This window comes from Myotis myotis, unplaced genomic scaffold (assembly GCF_014108235.1).
Source record: "Myotis myotis isolate mMyoMyo1 unplaced genomic scaffold, mMyoMyo1.p scaffold_m19_p_5, whole genome shotgun sequence".
NCBI lineage: Eukaryota > Metazoa > Chordata > Mammalia > Chiroptera > Vespertilionidae > Myotis > Myotis myotis.
In genome coordinates this window covers 42,523,721-42,538,621 of record NW_023416357.1, presented here as the reverse complement: position 1 = coordinate 42,538,621, position 14,901 = coordinate 42,523,721, and the positions used below count along the sequence as shown (strand labels likewise).

The following is a 14,901-nucleotide window of genomic DNA, read 5'->3' as shown; positions in this document are numbered from 1 at the left end:
AGTTAGCTGCTCTAGTACCAAGACAGCAGGCAAAGAGACCTGTGAACTTTTAAAAGCGCAAGCCCGCCTGTTGATGGTTCACTGCCAGTATGTCTAGATCTGTCTGGATCCCTGTGCTGTTCGACTTTTTCTAAAAAGATGATGGAGCGGCGCCCCTGGGGCGGGTGGAGGGGCTGGCAGGGCCTCTTGCCTTTGTCACGCTGCCTGGAGATAAGGGGAACCACCAGTCAGTTCGGAGAGTTCGGGAAGGAAACAAAGACCACAAACTCAGGAGAAGGGCCGCGTGCTGGCTGGGGGCCGGACCCGCTCCACAGGTTCTGTGGGGACCTGGTGGTGGCCGGTGGGAGGGTAGGGGGTGGGAGTGGAAGACTGCGGGAAGGTCAGCAGCGCAGGCAGTCGGGCGGCGGCGCAGCCAGCGCTCACACTGGGGTTTGGGGACCGGCAAGTTTGCCGCTGCAGGGGCGGGGCCTGGCGCTGCTGACCGCCTCCTCCTCTTCTCCCTTAGGTGAGGCTGCTGAGCTCAGAGCCCGGACATGGCAGCATGACAGCCCAGGACCGGCGCCAGGATCCCGGAGAAAGGAGCCCTGGGCTGTAGGAGTGAGTCCCCCCAGCAGCGACTTCCTGCTGAGGCCGCCCGAGCCTCCTTCTCCACCGGCTTTTTATTAACTCCGTGGACTCCTGCCTCTTTCCGCCTTGAACAGCAATATGTGTCATGTCATTGTCACCTGTCGCTCGATGCTCTGGACCCTCCTGAGTATTGTGGTGGCGTTTGCAGAGCTCATCGCCTTCATGAGCGCAGACTGGCTGATTGGGAAAGCCAAGACCCGCGGCGGCGGCGGCGGCACGGATCCCGAGGAGCGGGGTGGCCTCTCGGAGCCCCACCACCCGACCCTGGGCATCTACGCCCGCTGCATCCGCAACCCCGGGGTGCAGCATGTCCCGCGAGAGACGCTGTGCGGGCCCTACGCGGAGAACTTCGGGGAGATCGCCAGCGGCTTCTGGCAGGCCACTGCCATCTTCTTAGCCGCGGGCATCTTCATCCTCTGCATGGTGGCCCTGGTGTCTGTCTTCACCATGTGTGTGCAGAGCATCATGAAGAAAAGTATTTTCAACGTTTGTGGGCTGTTGCAAGGAATTGCAGGTAAGCGTGTGAGGAGGGACGGGGCCTGGGAGCGGGAGGGGCTCTGTGCAGGGCGCACACACTTGCTTACTAACTGCACGTTTTGAAGACCCTCTTCTGTCTGGTCAGGTTGATTTTGCAAAAGTCTGTCCTCAGCACCGTGGGCGCGCTGTCCTGGTCACTCCCCTTTCCCCGTTTTACTCTGTCTTTGGGGGAAGTGTCTGTTCTCTGCTCTCATGCTCCTGTTCATTGCTGTTTCCTCGGGTTCTAAGTTGTTGGATTTTGTTGAAGAAACTACTGCGACTCTGCTTTTCCCATTAAATTAAAAGCATGTTTTCTACATAGTGCATCCACTGAGGAGTTAGGTCCCACCTGCAGCAAGCACTCTATGCTGAGGAGGAATGTGAGTGTGGGGTGTCCATTCAGGGAGGGGAGCTGGGAGCTGGTTGCCATCAGTCAGCCCAACCCCATGATTTCAGCTTTGGTAGGGGAAGCAGCAAGCTGGGAAGGAGTTGGTATCAGCTAGCTGCTCTGAGTTTCATGTGCTGGTTTAAATTGTCTGTCTCCTGGAGCCTGGAGAATGTTCCGTGCAGATCAGAAAATATAAACTAACTTCCACTTTCTGGGGATTTTTCACTGATGAGCTGGTTAGAAATTGGTGGAGAGAAAAGTATGAGCTCCTTACAGTGATTGAGAGGGGAGGCTGTGAGCTGCAAGAAACTTCCAAGGCCAACAGTTCTTTCATGGACTTTGCCACGTGGCTTTGAAAGGTGCATCCTGAGCCAAGAGGGAGGGAGTCAGTTTGTCTGGGCTCAAGGGACTTGGTCTAGATGGCAGAAACACGCGCACATGCGAGGCAGAGTGAAGACATCCTCAAGGAAGCAGAGGGATAGACTCTTGCTTTTTCAGAAAAGAAATGAACATTTCAACAATCATAACCAAGCTGTTTATTGTTCTGAACTCTTAACAGGAGAAACAGCAATCCACCTACAACCCTAACTGAAGGGCACAATGACTCATCCCTCAGCAAATTCTAAAGTGTGTGCACAGAACTCCTTGACAGTGAGGATAAGCGCTGGGCCTGGTGTCCAGGCCTGGAAAGAAACAGCCTAAATTAATTCACTCTGGTCTGCCTGATAGCAAACTCTTGAGCTCAGCAGGCTGGCTTCCAAGTAAATAGATCAAACACAGGTTTTCCCCCCCAAAAAACAGCTGATAAGATAAATATTTTCCTTCTTCAAATCTTAAGGGGGGGAGTATGTGTGTGTAGGGGGTAATGGGCCCAGAGATAAATGTACCACCTCTCTGTATCCCGGCATTCCTCTTCTGAAAAATACGGAGTTTGGAAAATATGACTTTACCTTAGATTTTTTTTTTTTACCTTAGACTTTTGATTTCAGCTTTGGTTAGAGGAAGAAGAAACTTTGTCCTCTTTTTTATTCACTTCTGAAATTTGAAGTTTATCTTTACTCCCTTCAGACACACAGGGCCTCAAGGATTTGTGTTTATATTCATGTGTATATCTTCAAACTTTTGTTGAGAAGTATTACCAAAAGCTCTTAGGAATCAGTGTGAACATGCAGATGACGGGAAGCCAGCACACAATTTATTAGTCCTATTGAAGAGTTCTGGTTGACCAGAGAGGCAATTTTCCATGCATTTACAGTGAGCTTTATCAATATGCTGGTATGCAGGTGAAATGGGTTTGTCATTCCTAGGAATGCTTTTCATCCTGAGAAACAGTATCTTCTAGCAAATTAGTGGCCATTTAGAGTAAGGGCTGGGACTTCTTGGGCTATACCACCACACCTGTTTTTACAGTCATGCAGAAACAACTTTAGATACCCTTCAGTCTTAAAGACTATTTGCATGCAGTTTTTAATAGAGTGTTTAGTCCATTGAATTCAGTCTCTAAGAAAGTGGACTAGTCCAACAATTTTTTTGGTGCTCTTGTTGGCTGTTTCACATAAATGGCAAGAACGTTCATTTTGGCACAAAGATTAGTACATATCTTCAGTATTATTCACACACTCCAATGAGCTATTTCTGACTTCTCTATCTCTCTCCCTCTTTCTCTCTCTGACTGTATCAGGCCTCTGGGAAGAAGGGTTGAAGAGAAGAAAGTAGCAGCATATCCCCATTGCAAGTCTGTTGGTCACAGGTTTCCTCCAAAGTTTAGATTTCCTAAAAGAAATCTTAACTTTCTCCCAACCCCCATCACTTATGTTCCCTCTGCATACACACAGGATCTTAAGTCTGAAATTACTAAAAATTTTAAATTGGCAGGAGGCAGAAATTCCTGTATAATCAGACTATCTCTCTAGGGCCCACTGATCTAAGACTAAGCACTGAAATACAGGGAAAGCTGTTGCTTTTCTCCTTCCAGTTGAGCATCTCTCTGAGAAGTCGTCACAGGAAAGAAGGACTAGTCCGCCGACTCCCTCGTGTTGGGGTTGGGTGAGAGGCATCTGTAAGGGATGCTCAGTGGGCTCTTTCTCCCCTCAAGGAGGTCTACACCAGGCAGTTCAAGCCAACATAAATGACAGCCATGGTCCTTGGATCTATGGCTGAGAAAGTGTGTCGAAGCAGCTGACTTGCTTTCTCTCCTCTTGGCCAGTCTGTAACAGCATGTGGTCAGCCTCAGCCAAGGACTTGCCGCAGCTGTGAGCATCAGTCTTTTCTCTCCTCTTGCCTGCTTTCTCTCAGCCCTGCCTGGATCTATTTGACACCGAAACAAATGGTGAGAAAGGAGGCTGTTGCCAGCATAACTCTTTGGAAATACATTCAGACTGTTTGTTCTTGCACCTTTCATTTTGGCAAAAATGGCAATTTTGTAAAATGCAATTGGTTGAGCAATTACAAGATTTGTAAGAATATTCCTTTATTATACCTAATTTTAAAGAATAGGCCACAGGTGTTATAGCCTTCGTTGTCTATAAAAATGCATAACATAAATAATCTTGATATTTTTACTTTAGAAGCTGGTGTGAAAGAACCTGCTACTTCAGTGAAAATCTCAAGATCTGGGTTACTTATAAAATAATAATAAAATACAACTCTTCACGGTTAAGTTAACCCTGATAGCAGGATTTACTTTCAAGGCCCATTATGTGGACACCCAGCTGACATTTCCTAAGTATTTGTGCATAAATGCCCTCAGTGTTCCATACTCACTCTTAATAGCAATTAAAAATTCAAGTCTGGATCAGTCCTGATCTCACCTTAACGTGGCTGTGATGTGTTGCCCAATTTACCTCACTTCTCTAAGCCTCAGTTTTCTCACCTGTAAAATGGGTATAATGTTTTGAGAATTAAATTAGATAATATATGAGATAGGCTTAAATACAGGTCTTGGCACATAATAAATAATAAGTGGTAGGTATATGTGATAAAACTTAAAGTATTTCTGTTTTCTTGGCAGGTTTTAGTACATTTTTTATGTTTCCTAGAATTGCTGCATTCTAAGGAATAGGGGTGTCTTTTATAAAAGCCTTTATAATTGACCTTGCTCTGTTGAAATTAACCACTGTATAGTGCTATTCTCTGGCCCCTTAAAAGCCTGCCTGAGTTAAGGCTGAAGAGTACAGAGCAGTTCTCTGACTTTGGTGTGACTAAGGTATCCTCAGAGCATTTTTTTTTTAAAAAAGCAGAAGATAGCAGTTGAATTGAGAGGGAAGCAAAGAACCTCTTTCACTCCTCTTCCCCTTGACTTATACATTCTCCATTCCTTTCCTTTCTGGAGCAGGTTCTAGCAGCTGAGTCTTGATTGCAGGTGGCTTCTCAGGCTTCCCTCGCAGAATAAATCTCAGACTGATTGGTCTTTATTGGTGAGGACTTGTCCAGGACTTGGCAGAGCCAGAAACACACATCGGCTCATAGCCCTCTGGGATTCATTACAAAAGCTGGGTAATCGCCCAGCAGGGTGATTTGCCAGCTGTCTTCCTTAGGTTGTGACCTGGATGTAATCCATAGTGAAACCATAGAATGCAAAGATCCAGGTTTTCCATGACAGCATCAAGCAGTTTGTTTTTGGAAATGCATGAAGGGCTGTCTTGAAATCTGTGGAATCCCCAGTGACTCAGGTTTGGGACAGAAGCCATTAAAATGAGCTCAGGATTTGGCTCACTTGTGCTGGCTTGGCCTATTCCACTGGGGTTGCCATGAGGGTTGAACTAGCTCATGAGATGCCGGCCTGGCTGCCTGTTGTCTTCCGTCTCCCCTCCTAGGCCTATTTGCATCTTTGTGTCTGGTTGGCTCTCATGCTCTCTACTCCCTGTAGCCCTCTGTCTACAGCCGTCTCAGTCCAGCAGGATTGCTTCACAAGCTGCTCCACCAGTCTGACCAGATAGATTGCTGGGGGCTGAACTCTGCCTCTACTGGGCTGGGGTAGACAGTGTGCTCATGGGAACTGCTCCTGGCTGTGGCGGCTCAGGACTTGGTGTGTGCAGACTCAGCTTTATTGCAAGTGAGCAATAATTGAGGATGAAGGAGGACATTATGAAGAGGGGAAAAGGGGAGGAATAAAAGGGTAAGAATCAGAAGAGTGGAGAGTTTTGCCTTTGCTGCTTGTGGAACTGCTTTGTCATGAAACAGAATGTATGTGGAAGTATGGATATAGGCATATAAAATATACCTGGTCATTATCCAGGACTTGATATTCTAATTGTCATTTTTCACAGGGTAAACCACATCTCAACCCGGTCCCAGCAACCTTTCTGACTTATCCCATGCCCTACCCATTCACTCCCAGGCCAAAAAGATCAGATCAGGCAGGCACTATGGAAGGGAGAGAGATAAGAAGAGGGGCTTAAAAAGCAGACAGAAAGGGGAAGAGATTCCTGACTTTCACAGGGACTTTGCCCCATAAATTTACACCTGAAAAGTCCACCTGGCTTTCTCTGAGAAGGTAGTGCGACCTTGGTTGCCCAACTTCAAAATATCCTCAAAGAAAATGCATGGGGAAATTATAGGGAGCATCCCCTGGTTTTCCTTCTGAGAAAGAGGCACTGGGAGCTTCTGACCGTCAAAATGAGGCTCTTGATTTCTGGCTCTCCAGACAGATAACACCTCCACCAGAAATCAGTTCTAATAGTTCTATGTCTAAATCAGTGTAAGAATGCACTGATTATGGCACATTTACTAATTCATCAACCTTCAGTAATCCCTTGGTAAAAACTAAAGAATGCTGAACTGCTATAAGGCAGCCAGAATTAAATTTCAACTCAAGGAGTTTCTATGGGATGCCTACTAAGTGCAAAGACCTGTAGACTCAGGTCTACAATTTTTTGAGTTTCCACACCCAGGCCTGTATTATAATTTACATACACACACACACACATAAAGAGAACAAAGAACTCAACTGTGTCATTAGATAAAAAAGCTACTATTTGAAAGCAAGTGGACCAAGCAGGCATTAATTTAAGTAAATCTAGGGATTGGGATCTATTTTTAAAAAATCAGTTGGAAGATCTAGAAAAAAACTGCAACTCTCTTAAAATTCAGATATAGCAATTGATATGCAAATAAAATGTGGAAAGTGGTTTGCCATGGTAACCACTTAATTGCAGCCATAAATTATCACAGAGACATGGATGGTCTATGTTCAGGTTGCATTAACAAATAATCCCTTAAGTGTGGCTCTGAATATTCACAGAGTCCAGGCACTCTTAATGCAATGGTCGTATTCTCAGCTGTGACGCTACTTCAAACGTGACCTGCATCTCCAATGAAGAACTGGGCTGTCGCACAGGCAGCCATATCTGTAAATGAGTTCAGTCCTGTATACAATCTTCCCAGTAGCTTTATTGAATGGCCAGCAATCTTTTTCTCTTTTTAATGATAGCCCCAGTACAGATGAAATAAAAAATACATATAGCCAATATTAAAAATTTCAAAGTACAATGCAGTGGCTGTGTTCAGTGTTTCAAGGCTGACCGCAGGGACCTCGTGCTGAAAAGATGGTGCCTGCTTTATTAGTTAACATTATCTGGACCCCAAGACCTTAGCAGGCAAGAAATTTACTTATTATCCTGAATATTTCATAGCTCAGTAACTAAATTTTTTGTGTCTTTTACTCTACAATATACTGCATTTTATTTATTTTGGCAGCTTATTTTGAAATATCAATGTATTTTGGTTATAGTCAAACAGGAGCACTTTCTTGACCCCACATGTCAGATGAATAATTTATCAAGACAGTGTTTCATAAATTTCTCCCAGTTGTAGGTAAATAGTTCAGAAAACAGATGCTCACTTGGAATGTGAAGTACAACTTTATTATTCACTCACTGGAAAGAATAATCTGGCTAAATTAGCTTGTTGGGATGCAATTTAACAGTTAGGAATTAAGGCTGTAGAAACTGTCAGTAAAGTAATCCTATCCTATATATAATAAAAGCCTAATATGCTAAGTGTCTGACTGTCGACCAGTCGCTATGACATGAACTGACCAGTAAGTTAGTTTGCTGCTGGGGCCCGGCTAATCGGGACTGGGCGAGACGGGCCAGACACGCCCTGGAGCCCTCCCACGGTCCTTCCCCAGCCCGCTTGTGCACCAGGTCTCTAGTGTGCATATAAACATGAATCAGTGCTGAGAAAGATTTCAGCAGGGGAGAAATGCATCTTATAGATTGTTTCGCCACATATTCTAAGGGCATCTGACAATTCTTAACTGGTGGTCATTAATTCTGAGTAATCGTAACAGAAACTTCCTCTTGGGGCTGTGGTTGCCAACTATGCTCTGATTGTCTTCCAAAGAATTCTCTTTATGTTGCTGTCATCTGCTCTCTAGCCCCCACCCTGGAAGAGTATTTTTCTTGCAATTATAATTCTATGGGAATGTTTTTAGTAGAAAACAAGTACCCTACTAGATTTTTCTAGGGAGATAGTGTGAGCATTCATACAAGCATTTTTTAAAAATTGACACCTGATCCTTCACTTTTCCTCTCTTTCCCCTCAGAATCTTGCTGGTTCAAAACCTTTTTATTGATCATGCACTAAGCTGGCTCTGCTCTACAAGGATACTGTGGTCATCTGCTGAAAACCCCTTTCATTACCATGAACCCTCTGACCTCCAGTTCCTGACCTGGCTGTCAAAGCATTTATTAAATATCAACCTTAGGCCCAGGCTAGCCTGTCCATAAACTCTTGAAACTTTAAAATGAGGTACAATGAAAACAAGTTTAGATTTTAGACTACTCAGAGAAAGAGGCTCTTTACTCTGTTTACTGTGCAAGCAACAGGGTAAAAAGAGGATTCTTAGATGGGGCCCCATCCCGAAGGGCCTCTCAGTAGTTACTCCCTTGAACAAGGGCAGGTCCACTCTGTGCCGAGTGGACCTGAGTAAGATTTTATAGAGCTCAATGTATTCAATGTAAAGAACTGTCCATTGTTCTTAGATTATATCTTTTAGCCTTTTGGTCTTCAAAATATATGATGATGAGAGGAGATAATAGTTATTTTCAGTGTCCTTAGATTAGCAAAATAAATATATTAACCTCCCAACTTTTCTGGCTATTGTATTAGTGTGTAAAATCCAGAAGTGTGGGGGAAACACTATTCTAGAATATAAGCAGAGGAATAGATTGTGTCTTTTTCAAGGTTTTATCTTTAGTGTTCAGAATAGGGCCTGCTGCATACATAATAGGTGCTCAGTAAATCTATGTTCACTGTGCTAGCACAACTGTAACTTGGCAGGTATTTGAAAAGTGTAAAGGATTTAGCAAAGGCTGGTTAAGTCTCAATTCTAAGCAAAATTAATGGAGCCATCTTATGAAGTTCCAATAAGAATCATTTCAGAACCAGCAGTCACTAAAACCAAATTCTATTTGGGCTTTATAGAATAAATTTTCATTAAGAAGTTGAAAAAACTTAATAGGCAAAGTAATTTCAAAGGTATAGACTAACAAACAGTTCTTGGACAGAAATCCTTGATTCATGTTATAATACTTTATATTCCTCTTTTTTATAAATATCATTCAAATATGCTTGACTCTGAATGGCTAATGAATTTTGGTCCTGAGGTTAGTGGCCTGTCCTGGCATCTGGAGAGGTCGAGCAGGTGAATATCAACACAAATCAGCTTTGGGGCTTGGGAGGCAGAGGCCCAGCACTCTCCTTGGGTGGAGGAAGAGGCCTGGGGACCACCAGTTGTCTGGTTGTTATAAGCAGTTGTTATAAGCAAGATTTCATGAGTGCCAGATGCCTAAGATTGAGAGCAACATCTTCTGCATGTGGACACTGAGATGAGCAGGAGGAACTCAAACCTACCATGTATGAATAATGGCTCGAAGAGGTCAGGAAAGACAAAGGGGTCATCAGCTCTGTTCTGTGAATTAAGAAGCGCTGTTTGAAGGGATGTAATTTGGGGGCCTAAGAATGCTGTCAGCACTGGATTTGGTCTGATCGGCAACATCCATCTGTCCTGGAGAGGACAGAGGGCGTTTTCCCTGTGGGTAGCAGTCATGTTCTAGGTGGATGTGCGAGTTTAGAGGGTTCCCAACCGTACAGAATCTCAGAGCAAAGACTACAATGTAAGCAGATTATACTGCCTATCTTTGCCCCTCTGGTACCTGAGGGTTTTGTGCTTTATTGCAGTTTTCTTTCATCCTGCAGAAGAGGACATCATAGCAAACCTGCATTGTTCTGTCCTGTTCACTAGACTTTCTTTCTAGAAGCTACTTTGGCCAAAGGCAGCCAAGCCAAAGTGGCATCTATGTTGCAGTACGTAGGCTGGCGACACTTAACTTGTAATGGAAGAGAAGGTGTGCATGGAACTTCTTTATCTTGTCTTACTGTTAGGTTAGTAAATCAACCTGACTGACAACAGGTGACCCTATATTGGGTGCAGCCTTCCCCTCCCCACAGCCCTTCACAGCACTCAGGGTTTTTCACTTGATAACTCTTCATCATTTGCTCTCTAACCTCTCAGTAGGTTTGAGTATATATCAGTTTCCCATCTTCAGTTGGACAAATGCTTTTGTTTTAGAAGTTAGTCTCTGGTTTGCAGTAAAGCAGCAGTCTAGTGTGATGGCTTAGGAGAGGGCTCTGCAGACATATTGCCTGGTTTAAGTCCCAGCTCCACCACTGATTAGCTGTGTAATCTTACTTAATCCCTCTGTGCCTCAGTTTCTTCATCTCTCAAATAAGACTGTCACAAGAACTAAATGAGTTATATTTAATGTTTAGTCAGTGCCTGGCACACTGTAGTTCTCATAGCATGAATTGCTGCCATTGTTATTATAACAATTACCAGTATGATTATTAAAAGACTCTAATCACCTGTACAAACTTCCAGCTTTAGTGTATTAGTGAATTTATAAAATTCACTACTAATAACTCCATGTCATCTTTACTTGGAATTTATCATTTTTTATCATAGAAAACCTTTCAAAGATGTGAAGACTGGAAAGGAATGGGAACCAGAAATGACACATGAAGTTGATCAATAACACTGTGTGTAGAGAACTGAGTGTGGGTTTGGGATGGAGACACAGAAGCCAAGGAATAGGGAACACACTCCTCACCTCTGTCAGTAAGTTGACCATTGAATAGGAATTCGTATGAGTGTAAAATACATACGAATTTGAGGCATCTAGGCAGCCTTGGAACCAATGCTATTTTATATGAGACAAATATATATTATGTCATAATAAGACTTCTATTTTTTACTATCATTGTTCTAGTTAGTTTTCCAGGTAGTTGATGAACCATTTACTTGTAATTTTTATTTCTTATTTCACCCATGAAATTCTTTAAGTTGAATCTTTTCTTTCTTAAAATAGCGTAAGGAACTTAGTTTAGCCTTGTCTTGGTGAGTGAGAATGATCACTAGAGTGTTTCCCAAGTCCCTGAACATGAGAACTGACAGGTGCATACCATGATCTCTGGGTGGAAAGTAGCTCCATAGCAAATTCAATGGATAGGGAAGTGGATGTGATGCACCTTCCTACAAGCACAGCCTCAATAATACTGACCTTTTGCCACATGCGGCTCTTTGGCTCCTTGAGTGTGGCTCTTCTACAAAATACCACGTTCAGGCACGCACGTACAGTGTGATTGAAACTTCGTGGCACACGCGCCTTAAGGTATTGTGAAAGAGAAAATGTCCCCACCCAACAACAGTTAATGACCCACAAATAGCTATTACAGACTGCCAAAATGATTTCCAATGTCAGCATAGGAGATAACGGGGGGGGGGGGGGGGGGAGAAGACAGGGAGGCAATTTAAACAGAAAAGAGGAGTCAGTATACAGATAAATGTCAACTAACATGCATAAGGTTGTTGCATAACTCTGTACATCAACTGTCCCAATTGATGGTCCCAGGCTTAGAGTTAGCATAGGACCATCAATAACTAACATGTTATTCCTCTACTGGAAGCACAGAAACACCCTCCCCCACAACCCCTGGGATTGAGATATTGCCCTCTGTGCTGCTGACAGGAGTGGATCTTTTCCTGGGCTATAGAGAAGTTCTACATTCTTGCCTTCAGTGTTAACTCCTTCAGTTAATTTTTCCATTCTCCAGGCTCATGCTGCTTCTAGAAACCACCCTTACCTCTCTGCAAACTGCCATGGCCCATCTCCTTCATTTCCCCTGTCTATCCTCTGCCTCTGTCATTTTCCTGCACTTCTCCAGGTTTACCCCTGCCCTGCTACTCCCGCCCAGTTGGTGTCTTGGGCAGTTCCCACGAGTTAGCCACAGCCTGTCTTTTCAGCTGTCCTCACCGCAGCCAAGCATAGTTGGAAACATTCAGACTTTTGAGGCTCAACTAAGGTTGATCTCTAGATAACTTAAAACTGATTACATTTAATTGACTTACTACTTTTTCCTGTGAGATCTCCACAAACAGCTATTTCTGTAGCCAGAAAGGAAGTTTGCAGTGCTTGCAGTCTAATAAAAGGCCAGCCCCATGGTTAGAGCCTGTGTGTGTTTCGCCAGTAAGTATGGCTGGTGTTTGTTCTGTTAGCCAAAATTGTCAACCCCTGGGATTCACGTTATCAGATGAAGCCTTTCCTCTAACCACTTACAACACTTGGCAAGAACTTTCCACACTAGCTTCAGTTAAAAATAGAACATAATCTGTATCACAGCTCCTCTCCTTTCATTCATCCAATAAATATTTACTGAACACCTTATTACATGTCAGATATTGTCCTAAGCAATTGGGATACATAAAGAATAAGCCATAAGGTTCTCTATTCTCATGGAGTTTACGTTTAGACTGATGGAGACAGACAGTAAATCAAAAAAGTATATTATATAGTGTGTTAAAGGTGATGGGTGCTGTGGAAGGAAAGAAAAAAGGTATAGCCAGGGTAAGAGAGATTGCATATGCTGAGGTGATAAGGGGAGGGAAGTGTAATACTAAATAGGAAGTCAGGGTAGGGTTCAGTGAAAAAAGATTTAATCAAAAACTTGAAAGAGATCAAGGAGTTGGCCATGTGGGAAATCAGAAGAAAGAGCTTTCTAGGCAAAGGGAACAGCGAGAATGAAGGCCAGTGCTTTGCTGATGGAGTAATGTAGGCTCTGAGAGAGAAAGGAGTCAAAGATGATTCTAAGGTTTTTGACCTTACTGGATATAACTAAACTCCCATGTGCTAAGATGAGGCCCACAGGATAAAGACCAGGTTTTAAAGTGAGGAGTGGGAATCAAAAGTTAGGTTTGGACACAATTTTCAAGCACTTTGTTAGATATCCAAGTAGAGGTTGGAGGTCAAGAGTAAACAGTTGGATATGCAAATCTAGAGTTCAAAGCTGGAGAAAATTCAGGAGACCTCAGCCTAGACGTAGTATTTTAAGCTGTAGGATCAAGTGTGATCAATAAGGAGAATGTAGAGAAGAGGACAGAGGATTGAGCCTAGCTCCCCAGTGCATAGATGTTGGGAAGATAAGGAAGAACAAACAGCAAAGGATACTAAAATGGAAAAGCCAATGAGGCCACCTTCTCACCTGGAGCTAGAACACTGGCAGATGATCTGAAACTCATGCGAGGACTATTCCTGTCTTAGTTTTACATTAATCCAGTACTGACAATACTTTTTCAAGCTATCACCCCCGTAAGCCTGGAATGCTCTTGGAGCTCTGTCCCAGAATGGGGATGAGATACAGGAAGCTAGTCACCCTCTTGCTTTATTTGCCTTTGCTTCCTGCTACAGAGATGGCTGCCTGAGAAGGGGGAAGGGGAAGGGTGGTGGTGGCCGAACAGCCCCCTGGGCGTATGCTATAGTGAATTGAGCTGGGTCAACAAAACCAAAGCAAAGGCTTAGCTAGGCCCATATTCCAGACCTGTGAGTCACAGGGTAGGCCTGGTGGGATAATCAACACTGGGTGACTTTTTTGGTGTTTTGTGTTTTTATTTTATTTTTTTTTCATTTTCTCAGAGATATGTTGAAAGGGGAATGGAGTCTCTTGCTATGTTCCTATGTGAGTCAATGGCTGTTTCAAAGCCAGAAATAAGTTGCATTCTTGACCTTTTTAACCTGTAACACACCCATGAGGCTTATTATGGTAAATGCTAAGACAAAACTGTGACATATACCATGAAGAATAAAACTTTTTTGCCCTCAAAGGACTAGATTACTGCTATATTCTCAGGGCTAAAAATAATGCCTGGCACTTAGTAGGTAACTTAGTAAAAATCTGCTGATTAAATATACAAAAATAACAATGTGATAAAGAGCTGAAAAGAGATGTTCACAGAGAATAACATTCTGGTAGGAAGTGGTGACATGTGAACTAGGATGAGGGCCCTGGTTCAGGGAATGGTGATGTGTATTATGTGACCAGATTCCTTGAGTAGCACTGGCCTGAAAATGTTTAGCCTATGGAACCCAGTGCTCTCCTACTCTTCTCATCACGGCCACTCATTGCTATGCCTAGTGTCAGAACAGGCACCTGAGTGCACTCAGTGGACACACCTCAGGAATTACCTAGTTGGAACCCAGGTTTATCAAGATACTAAGCTTGCTACTAGCTGTCTGCTGTGAATGCACCCTCCAGACAGTAGGAAATTTCATAGCTTTAGTATGAGCTTCCTGATTACAACCCTGTGGAAGCTGTCGTGTCTCTCACTATGGGCCTCTGCATATTGCCAGTTGCACTAACAGATGGCGCTTTCTTCCTGTCCGTAGTAAATTTCCTTTGCAAACCAGGGCTAGTCACTCTTTACTATTTAGTCTAGAAGTCTGTCTGAAGAGGAAGTAGAAGTGTGATGTCCAAAGACCTGCTTGTTATTCTGTAGAAAGGAGCCAGCCTTTCTTTAGTTTTTACATTTTTCAGAACAGGAACAATGGCGTTCTTCTGTACCCATAAAAAAACAAGCAAACTTTGAGTCCCTTCCCTTGGCCAGCAGGTTGTAAAACTGTGACTGATCGGGAGGGAAAGATGAGAAATAGCCATGGAGCCTTTGCCCACTTTTTCACAAACTTAGGAGCTGTGGTTCAGACTTGGGTCCTCCATTCCTAGCATCCCATGTCCTTAAAGCTTGAGGTGGCAATCTTTAGACCAAGCAAAATATTATTTAATGCATTTAGCAATGCTTCATCTTTCCAAAATTGGGGACTTGGCTAGATTATGGAGATGTTTTTCTTTCCACCTAAGGGATTTGATATCACATTGTTTAAATCCAGGGCAGTAGCAAAAAAGTTACCTAAGAGCTATACTTTTGTGGCTGGTCTAATCATAGTGCTGAATGTTGATAAGAAAGCAGGAAGACCATGACTTTACTTTTCCTGGTGGGTTTCATTCATTTTTTTTTCAACACCTTCTATGTTTTTTGG

The 14,901-nt window shown here is 43.4% G+C and overlaps 1 protein-coding gene and 1 long non-coding RNA gene across 3 annotated transcripts in view; one reads left to right on the top strand and one right to left on the bottom strand.

The window, feature by feature from the left end:
• LOC118656073 overlaps nucleotides 1-14,901 on the bottom strand; it is a 48,890-nt gene that overhangs the window by 15,920 nt on the left and 18,069 nt on the right. The window lies entirely within an intron of this gene.
• LHFPL2 (LHFPL tetraspan subfamily member 2) overlaps nucleotides 1-14,901 on the top strand; it is a 134,832-nt gene that overhangs the window by 108,037 nt on the left and 11,894 nt on the right. Inside the window, exons 1-2 of one of the 2 annotated variants that reach the window (XM_036308834.1) lie at nucleotides 197-314; nucleotides 506-1,141. In XM_036308834.1, coding sequence (XP_036164727.1) covers nucleotides 706-1,141 — 436 coding nt within the window. In that variant the 5' untranslated portion in view covers nucleotides 197-314; nucleotides 506-705. Of the gene's footprint in view, nucleotides 1-196; nucleotides 315-505; nucleotides 1,142-14,901 lie in introns of those variants that run through there. The other variant, XM_036308832.1, reaches the window with a different exon arrangement.